This window comes from Arachis hypogaea, chromosome 1 (assembly GCF_003086295.3).
Source record: "Arachis hypogaea cultivar Tifrunner chromosome 1, arahy.Tifrunner.gnm2.J5K5, whole genome shotgun sequence".
NCBI classification, from domain to species: Eukaryota; Viridiplantae; Streptophyta; class Magnoliopsida; order Fabales; family Fabaceae; genus Arachis; species Arachis hypogaea.
Genome location: NC_092036.1, coordinates 16740419 through 16751495, shown reverse-complemented (window position 1 = coordinate 16751495; position 11077 = coordinate 16740419). Strand labels below are relative to the sequence as shown.

Genomic DNA, 11077 nt, shown 5'->3' with positions numbered 1-11077 from the left:
ACGTTAATGACGCGATGTGGGAAGATGATTCAGACGATGAGCCCGATCACATATCAGGGGATAGTGAGAAGGAGACTCCAGTGGCCCCACCTGCACCTCAGGGGCCATCCAGTCCTGGGTTCCACCAACAACAACCGCATTTCTCTACGTTGAACCTGGAAGCAGTGAGTCAACAACTAGATACGGTATACACCTTCGAGGGCAATACTTCTGGGAAATTTCAGATTGGCCAATCTTTCCAGACTAAGGAGGAAGCTGTGATGAGTATTAAGGATTATAGCATTTGTTGTGGAGTTCAGTATCGGGTTATGGAATCAAATCATCTGAAGTATATTGGGAGATGCAAGGGGTTTGGAAACGGCTGCACGTGGATGATCCGCGTGGCACTTCAGCAGGGCAAGGGTAACTGGGAGGTTAGAAGGTACACGGAGCCCACATTTGCCTAGCCACTTCGATTTCGAGCGACCACCGACAGCTCAATTACCACGTAATTTGTGCGAAGATCTATCCGTTGGTCAGGGCAGATGCAGCGGTTACGATAAAAGTGTTGCAAGAAGCTACTAAGTCAACCTACGGATTCAGGCCTAATTATAGGAAGGTGTGGGAGGAAAACCAGAAGGTAGTCGCACAGATTTATGGTGATTTGGAAGAGTCGTATGCCGAGTTGTCCCGGTGGATCCTTGAGATGCAAGAAACGATGGACGGAACCGTAGCTTTGTTGAAGACTTCTCCAGTTCATGTAGGTGATGAGGTTGATGAGCCTACAGAGTACTTTCATCGACTTTTCTAGACATTTCCTCCATGTGTTGAGGCATTTAAACATTGCAAGCCAATAATCAGCACTTACGGTACGCGTCTATATGGGAAGTATGGTGGGACTTTGCTTCTTGCTATTGCGCAAGATGGAAACTCGAATAATTGTCAGTTGCTTTTTCACTTGGTGAAGGGGAGAATGTTGAGTCGTGGGCTTTTTTCTTATCCCACTTGCGTCAACATGTGACCCCACAAGAAGGGATTTTGGTGATCTCTGACAGACACAGCGGCATTAAGGCTGCATTGGAGGCACCAGACAGTGGTTGGCAACCGCCTCATGCATATCGAGCGTATTGCATTCGTTGCAGCTAATTTTGCTCTCAGTTTCAAGGGTCAGGATGCAAGGCAGATGCTCGTGAATGCGGCGTATGCCAAGACTGAGGCTGAGTTTGACTACTGGTTTGATATTATGGGGACTGAGAATCCGGCCATGTGTGATTGGGCCAACCAACTGGAGTACGATAAGTGGACACAACACTAGGATGGAGGCAGACGGTTCGGCCACATGACGACGAACTTATCCGGGTGTGTTAACTCTATATTGAAGGGGACACGGAATCTGCCGATTACTGCACTTGTGAAATTCACATACAGGAGGTTAGCAGAGTTTTTTGTCGTCCGAGGGCAAACAGCAGAGGCGCAGTTGGGATCAGGCCAATGGTTTTTCCAGGCGCTGGTCAAGGCGATAAAGCACAACTTGAAAGATTCGAGGTGCTTCACGATTACTTTGTTTGACAGACGTCAGTCTGAGTATACTGTGGCTGAGACAACTCCTACCAGTAACTTTTCGCTTGGAACGTATTAGGTTTCCCTCAGAGATCCCACTTGTGACTGCGGGTACTTTCAAGCCCTCCATTACCCGTGCTGCCATGCGATTGCATGCTGTGCTTAGTCACGGTTAGACTGGGCTACGTACGTCCATGAGGTTTATACCATGAGTAAGGTGTTCAATGTATATTGGATGGGGTTTCGCCCCCTATTCCAGAGGGTTTGTGGCCACCGTACGCCAATCCTACTATCGTTCCTGATCCTAACATGAGACGTGCCAGAGAAAGGCGACCAAGATCAACAAGAATCCGTAACACCATGGATGAGGCCAATACTAGTCGGTCGAAGCAATGTGGGCTATGCAAACAGACAGGACACACTCGCAGGACTTGCCCTCATCGAGGATCCACCCTCGGTGCCGAGGCATAGGTGTCATTAAGTCGTCAAGATTAACTTTCATTTTTCTTTTCTTATTTGTGTTCTTGTCCTATTTTAGTTGTACTTACTGTTCGTTTTACGTTGACGTGGTTATTGTTAGCGATTCTCTATGTAGTTGGGATTCTCTTGAGTAAAGGTGTTCTAATTTTGTTGGTAATTCTATGAGTTTAAGAGACTAATTTCAATTAAATCAAAGCACCAACCTATGTTGCACGATACATAAAAAATGTAAACCAAACTTTCATCCAAAAACTCATCCTCCATAAAAAATAAACTAAATCCACACTAAAGCATAAACCGTTAGACCCCTGTAGCGGTTATTGCACGTTTGCATCATCCCAAATAAACTGTGACACGTCTATCGCGGATTATGTGATGATTTGATTTGAACTAATCCGCGACACCCCTGTAGCGGATTACGTGCATTCGTAAACCGCGGGATCCCTATCGCGGTTTACATAATTTATGAAAATAATGCATTTTGGTATCTATTTTATAAAATGTGTATTTTGGTAAATTTAGAGGCCAATTTATTTATTTCAGTAAATTATCCTAAGACAATATATGTCAATATATGATATTTTATGGACTTATAAAGAAAAAATTGATACCTTTTTTATTAGTAAAATTATAAAAATAAATTAAAAATAATTGTAAAATTTTAAAATTTTTTATGTAATTATATTTACTCTTATATTTAGTATTTATAATATAATATTTTATTATTTTAATATATTATTTAAATTTTAATTCATAATATATCCTAAATGTGTATATCCAAATTAAAAAAAAAGTGTAAGCAATTAAGCATATGTAGTACCATTGTTTATGTCCATTTTCACGCATCTTGTATCTCTGAGGTATTGGGAAGTAATTCTTCTCATTTTTAAGATAGACTGGTACTTAATCGCTAATTTTGATATCATGATTCATTTTCTATTCTCAGTTTTATCTAATTTACTTTTATAATTTATTTATAATTTTTTTTAAAATAATTTAAAAGCACTTTAAAAAATATTAAATAAAAAATTGTTAAAACATTTATATTATATTTACCAAATATTACTTATCGAAATTCAATCCGATATAGCTTACAAATTGCGATGGGTTTTGAATTTAAAACCTTAGTATTATTATTCAAAGTTCCGCACTACTCTTGGTTTTTCAAGGTGAATATTTTATGTTCTTTTTATAAGTACCATATATCTTCTGTTTTCAAATTTTGATCGACCTTTTTAAGAGAAATAATTTATTTAAACACTAAATATTTTTTATATTTGTATAAAAATTTAGTTACTAATAATTAATTATGTATTTAAATAATTTTAAATTAAGAAAATAAAAAATGCATGTTTAGTTATTAAAAAATATTGATATTAAAATAATATTTATTATAAAAGATCAGATATAGACATATAAAAACATTTTTAAAAAAATTTAATTAATATGTGTTGATACATAATAAATTTATCATTAATAAAAATCTAAATTTTTTATTTAATAAATAATTAATTTTTTGTACTTTTAATACAAAAATTTAATTCATAATCTTAACAATTATTTTTAAGAGACAAAATAGATAAAAAAAATTTTTTGAAAAGAATCGCTGAATCCGCATGAAATATTGTCTTGTAATAAATGTTTTCCACAAGTCAACAAAATGCCATTAATTAAGATGGTCAAGACTCTTTTAAATAGATTAATTACCGTATCTAGGTATATATTTTTTAACTTTTATAGCAAATCATAATTATGGAAATTTATAAAGACTAATAGTACGATTTATTTATTAGTTAAAGTTTGACCTTTAAATTGGATAGTTTTCCTTTTTTAGTACAAAACCCTAATGTCAAATGAGATTATAAATTCTTAGTAGATATCATTCCTTATCTTTATCATTACGTTCAAATGCGTATATAAATATAAGAATAGTTAATGAAAAAATATACATACAAGCATAAGTATAAAAATTAATTTCTAATTGTTAATATTAACAAAATTTTTTATTTTAAAATTATTTTTAATCTTATTTCTCTAATAAATAAATATTTAAATTTAAAATAAAAACATAATGTAAAAAATTAACTAATATTAGTGGAAAATAATTTTTTAGTACAAATTTAATATAAAGTAATAATAATAAAGATAGTCTGAAAAGATAATTCAATAAATAAAAGTTAATTTTATTTTACTTCGATAATAATAAAATTTAAAATTATATATATATATATATATATATATATATATATATATATATATATATATATATATATATACACGTAGAAAAGACAAATATAGAAAATATTTACCAACATTTTCTTTCAATTAATATTGACTTAAAATATAAAAGTGACAAATGACTAAAGATATTTTTAAAAAAAAAATAAGAAAGATGATGTAACAATAGTAGCGGTTTTATGTTCTAAAATGGAGAAAAGGGGACGTAAGAGAGGGAAATAGAGATGGTAAGAAAACACGGGAAAAACACGGAAAAAGGAAGCAATGAGAATCCTCGGTGTGCGTGTGATGTCAATCCAAGTCAACTTTGAGGCATACGCTGTCAAAACCAACCCATCCCTTCTGCTTTTTCAGACATTGGCATTCATCACACGCCTACTACAACTACAACAAAACAAATGCCCCCAACCTCAGAAATCAATAATAGCCCCATGGGCCCCCCTCCCATAAGAAAAGGTCAACGTCCTCCACTCACTTCTTCAATCCAAATAACATATCAACAAACAACAAAAAGTTGCTCATTAAAACTCTTTTTTCAAATTACATCTTTCTTTGTTACTTTATTATTGGTTTTCTTAATAACTATATTTAATATTTAGATATAAGAAATATTTAATCCATTCAAAATGGTCTATTACTAATAACAAATTGAATAGTATGCATTGATTCTTAAATGTCTATATTTTATTACTGACAGCATACGGAAAACTAAAAATAAGGATATTAATAACTTTTGAATATATTATTAATTCAATCATGTTTCAAAATTAAAAATAACAGAGAGGACAAATATTTATGAAAAGCTAAAATTCAAAATTTTTGATAAATCATATTTAAGAACTTACCTTTTTTTATTTCACATTATGTATTTTTTTTAAGTTACAATTAATAAAAAATATGTTTACATAGATTTATTAAAAATATCGGATTAATTTTATATTTAATTTAAATTTGTTTAATAAATTTAGTATATTATTATAGTAGTCAATACTTGTAGTTTATAAAATACGAATAACGACACAAGATATAACATAATACAAAATATACAGATATATTAATTTTATTTTATTTTATTATGAGATTTAGGAGCATAATGTATATAAAATATACAGTATTTTTTAGATATTGTAATAATATCTTGATATTTTATTAAGATTAAAATATAAACTAATTTTTCTAAAATGTTTTAATATTTTTTAATTATATAATTATTTCTAAACTCGCTTTAATAATACAGACTAAAAATAATATTAAATACTATGACATGTAATAGTATTTCTTAATCTCAAAATAATTTAGAGAAATATTTTTTTTATTAACATATAGTTAGACAAAAAAATCACGTATTTAACAAGTGTCGAATTCAAAATGTGCTCGATAGCATATACAATAATTTGATAAAATGTCCTTGTTTTATAGTTTTTAGTATAAAAAGAATTTTTTTTCTAATATTGATTTAAATATAAGATAAAATTAAAAAAAATTGGTTAATTAACATAATGATTTTGTAGTCAATATATAATTAATATAACATAAATTACTAACCCATTATGCTCTATGACTTTTTTAAGAATTAAATAAGTGAAATGAGATTGTTGATTCTATACTAATTAAAATTTATTAAAATCAATACTAATACTAAATTAATTACTATATATTTATGTATAAATTATATAATTTAGTTTATTTTTAATATATATTTTATATACGACTTATTTAATAATTCATTTATTACACAAATTATAGGTTGTACTATTACTATAAGTTACAAATTTACATTTTTTTCTTTCTAAAATAACTATCATTTTATTTTAAAGTTATTAAAAAATTTATATATTTGGATAAAATTAAAGTTTTGACTTTTTTCTATTTTTATAGTATATTTATTAAAGATAAAATTTAAAAAATGTAAAGTAACCAATTTTAAAAAAGGAAGAAGTAATAACTAATAAGTCATATTAAGTAAGTCAAAACCATCATAATAACTAGAATAAATGCAATATTTGACTCCAACAATTATACTACCCAAATTTAATTCTTAAAAATATTTTATTGAAAAAAAAGGCTCCTGTGTTTCTCCGTTCACAGTGTGACCAAAATACCCTGAGAGATCTTATATATTGGAACCGGATCTACATTGATCTGACGGTAACAAGATAGCGAGACAGTCCAGTCACCCTAGTGGACCAAACAAGCCGTATCCTATGGCTACATTTGACCAGGGGACCCTATAGGGTACCCTTTACTTCTTAGACCACCCTCTTTTGTCAAACACTACCCCCTTTTTTTCTCTTTTATTTTTTCTTTCTTTTCCTCTTCTCCTAATTATTTTACCTCTTCTTCTCAACACTCAACCCTTTTTTTCATTTCTCATTTTTTTCCTTGACCCGGTGGTTGTGATGCCACTATGGCCGTTGAGCTCATGATGGGTGGTTACAGGAACGACAACAGCAGCAGCGGCGGCTTCGCCACTTCCAAGGCTGAAGAGAACGCCGTCCAAGAAGCGGCGTCTGGGTTAGAGAGCGTTGAGAAGCTCATAAGGCTTCTCTCCCAGACTCAGCACCAACACTTTAACGGTTCTTCTTCTTCTGCCGTTAACTCTGACGCTACTTTATCAATCGAGAGAGATTGCAAGGCCGTTGCTGACGTCGCCGTTTCGAAGTTCAAGAGAGTTATCTCTCTCCTTGGCCGAACCAGAACCGGCCACGCGCGTTTCAGAAGAGGACCTCTTCACGCGCCTTCCCAATCGCAGACTGAACCGTTTTCTCAAGAACACAGGGTCTTCCATGCGACGCCTCTGCAGCAGATCCCACCCCCTCCACCGCCACCGCCACCACCACCGCCACCACAACTACAGAGCCTCGTTAACCACCACCTGATTCCCAAAAACGGCGTCCTTGAAAGGTCGTCTTCGTCTAAGACTATCAACTTTTCGTACTCCTCTGCTGCTAATTCGTTCTTATCGTCTCTCACCGGCGACGCCGCCGCCGGTGAATCCAAGCAGCAGCACCACCAGCAACAGCCCTCGTCGTCGTCGCCGGCACCGGCGTTTCAGATCACGAACCTGTCGCAGGTTTCGTCTGCGGGGAAGCCACCTCTGTCTTCGTCTTCGCTGAAGAGGAAGTGCAGCTCGGAGAATTTGGGTTCGGGGAAGTGTGGAAGCTCCTCTAGCCGCTGCCATTGCTCCAAAAAGAGGTACTTGATTAAATGGTGTAAATCTTGTTTCAATTTTTAATTTTATATATATAAATATTTCGTGTATATGAAAAATCAGCCAATAATGTATTCGAATATAAATATGTATTTTGAATTTTAACATGAATTTTATATGATTTTTTTTTGTTAATGTTTTTGGATTATGGGCAGCCGGAAAATGAGGTTGAAGAGGGTGGTGAGGGTGCCGGCGATAAGCTTGAAGATGGCTGATATTCCGCCGGATGATTACTCTTGGAGAAAATATGGTCAGAAACCTATTAAAGGATCCCCTCATCCAAGGTAAATAATCTAATATAAATTTGATTTAATTATATCTCTAATGTGAAGCTTTTGTTTATAAATCATTTCAAAATTTTCCTTATGTATTTTGTTTCTAGTCTGAGTCTGAGTGACTAGTGAGTGTTAATTACCGATTTGGAACAATGATTATTATAGGGGGTACTACAAGTGCAGCAGTGTAAGAGGGTGTCCAGCAAGGAAGCATGTAGAGAGGGCTTTGGATGATCCATCTATGCTGGTAGTCACATATGAAGGAGAACATAATCACTCTCTCACTGCAGCTGATGCTACTAATCTCATCCTAGAATCCTCTTGAAAAGTCTTCAATATCAAATCATTTTCTTCTTGTCACATGGTTTATTTATTATATTAGTACACACAAGTCATTCAGATATTTAGATCAATGTTTTATTTATTTAAATACTTTCCAATGGTGGGGAGAATGGTTGATGATGGCCTGTGGAAATTGCAGCTTTGCTCAAGTGACAAAGTCCAGAGCTGTGGCTTCTTTTAGTCTTTGAAAAAGAAAAAGAAATTAGTGGGTGTTCCATTTCTCTGTACAATATTGGATTCCTTTTTTTTTTCTTTTTTCGTTCTCCTCAAGGCTGAGACACTGAATGAATGAATGAATCCATCCATCACCATTATTTATTGTTATTATCATAATTTTAAAATGAAAAGGTCAAGATGGTGGGTTTGGTAACGGATTTCAATCTCAAAAGTATAAAAAAAAAAGCAAGTGGGGTTATTTTACTAATATATACTACTAATCTTATTTATAACTTTTTTAATCTTTGCCCCGCCCAATATTTGGTTGCTTTATCTTTGGTGCTTATCTTGGATTCTCATCATCTCTCAACTATTTGTGGGATGTGTGCTTCAAACTTTCAATGCCTCAACGGGTTTTTCTTTGAAATTGAGTAAAGTGTAGAAAAAGCAACGAAAGGGACCTAGTCAAAGAATTGGAGGAGAATGGGAAGGACACGTCGTGTATAGGACGGTTGACTAAATAAGAGAGAGAAATAGTTGGCAGTTACTAGTTGGGACGGCTAAACGAGAGAGAGAGAGATGTTTTTTAATGCTAAATTTTGGTTGGACTCCTTTTGGATTATTGTAGGAAAAATGCTAGAAATTCTAAAAAAAAAAATTTACTGAACAAATTTTAGGATAATATTAAATAAATGTATATATTAGAATATAAAATACATTAAATATGAATTAAATAATATATATTTGTATATATATTCAATTTTAGTAATTAATTTTAATATATACATAATATTTTTTAAAATTTTATTCCTTCATGTGATTTTAAATTTTCAAGTTGGTTGGTTGGAATAATTGAGTTCTGAAAATAGGATTTGAATTTTAAATTCAAAAGCAAAGGAATATAGTTACATATTGAATGTATTTCAAAATTAGATAAAAATATTAAAATTAAATAATGATCATAATGTGTGAGAGAGAGAGATAAGGTTTGATATGAAAATTTTGGTTGGACTCGTTTTGGAATTGTAGGATAAAGGTTTGGTGGGGAAGGGAGTGCATTTGAAGAGAGGGTTTGGATGTTGTAGACTGGCTCTTGTGGGAAAACCAATGCCAAAGTCAAAATGGGTGGGTGTGGGAATTGATAAGATCTTCTTATTAGTAACAGTAAGAGAAAGAAAAGGTGGGTCCTACCTTGTTTGCAAATTTGTTCTTTTGCCCTCTCCTCTCTTTGCCTTTGCCTTAACGTCAACTTTGTTGTGCAGAATGGGGTCCCCCCTCTCTTTGTTAATCACACGCATGTGGCTATTCCTTAATCATCATGCAAATAAATGAAAATAATATATAAAAAAATTTATCATATTTATGTATAAATATATATTTTATATATTAACATGTATTCGGTCATTAATTTTTAATATATATTTAATATATTTGAATAAAGATATTTATTATTATATCTCCTGTAAATTTTTTTTATTTTATATTTTTAGCATACTAAATATTCAAAGAAAATAATTTAAGAATAAAAAAATAATGTTATTCACATTTATTATGTTAAAAACTTTTTAATTTTGTTTTGTTTTAATTTATATGTTGTTGATTTAATATTTATATTATTTTATTAAATGTGTTTGAATTAAATTTAATTTAATACATTATAGTTAAATTGTATAAAATTTTATTATAATTATTTTTTTATTTTTTAAAATTTAATATACACGGATATTTACAAATATCCGTAAATATCTGTTTCGTCCACATAAAAAAAATAAATGAGAATTCATGACAAAAATATGACAAAAGCAAAAAACAATTTACTAAATAGAATAAAAAATGAGAAAAAAGTCTCCGCATCTATAGATACTTATTGTCAATTTGTCATCCCTAAAACGAATTCTTAATCTCGGTTCTTTTTATTATAAGGTACTTAACTTGCATGATAAAGAACTTCGTGTATTTTTTTTTTTTTTAAATGGCAACAACTTGATCCAATTTATATTAGCTTAAGAAAAATGAGTAAATCTCTGAATTTTGGTGTAATTTACGTGTTTTACAATAAATTTTATAATTTAACTGCAATTTACGAACATTAAAATCTATATTTGTAAATATAATTGAAACGAATCGAAGTAATTGATTATTTTTTTATTTTAAAAGATAAAAAATTTATTCATTATTTATATATATCAATTATTTTAGAATAGATTCTAGTATATTTATGATTTATAGTAATTATAATGATTATGTAAATATTATAAAATTAAAGTTATATTTTATTTTATATTTTGGTAACATTTTTTTTAATAATACTTTCAAAAAGAACATTACTAAATAATTAAAAAATATTACTTCATTTTAACAATAACATTTTTTAAACATCATAATTAGTATAACCATTTTAATATAGACATATTAAAATGACATTTTTTTCATAATAACACATAATTGATGACATTTTTTTATCGTCGTCGTTGTCTTCATCTTCTTCTTTTCTTATAAATTTTTAGAAAATTAGACTATAAAAATTTTGATACACAACACATAAATTTTAATATACAATACAAAATTTTTTAAAAAATTATATGTCCAAAACATTAATATTTAACTAATAAAAATATATTTATAGCAAAAATTTTAGTGTATAACACATAAATTTTGATGTAGTTCATAAATTTTTGGAGCATTATATTTAAAATATTGTTTTACCCAACTAAAAAAATATATTCGCAACAAAAATTTGTATGTTATATATATATATATATATTGTATATTATACTAATGAAATATATATAACAAATTTTGATGTATATTACAAAAATTTTGGTACATAGAATAA

The 11077-nt window shown here is 30.6% G+C and overlaps 1 protein-coding gene across 1 annotated transcript; it reads left to right on the top strand.

Moving 5' to 3' along the window:
• Nucleotides 1-6283: 6283 nt before the first annotated feature.
• LOC112799538 (probable WRKY transcription factor 15) lies at nt 6284-8315 on the top strand. The gene is made up of 3 exons (XM_025841697.3): nt 6284-7452; nt 7624-7752; nt 7909-8315. The coding sequence occupies exons 1-3, from the start codon at nt 6665-6667 to the stop codon at nt 8066-8068; spliced, it is 1077 nt and encodes a 358-aa protein (XP_025697482.1). The 5' UTR covers nt 6284-6664; the 3' UTR covers nt 8069-8315.
• Nucleotides 8316-11077: the final 2762 nt, after the last annotated feature.

Coding starts and splice junctions, on each gene's coding strand:
- LOC112799538 (XM_025841697.3), top strand. CDS start 6,665: ATGGCCGTTGAGCTCATGATGGGTGGTTACAGGAACGACAACAGCAGC. Junction 7,453..7,623: donor TGCCATTGCTCCAAAAAGAG/GTACTTGATTAA, acceptor GATTATGGGCAG/CCGGAAAATGAGGTTGAAGA. Junction 7,753..7,908: donor AAAGGATCCCCTCATCCAAG/GTAAATAATCTA, acceptor TGATTATTATAG/GGGGTACTACAAGTGCAGCA.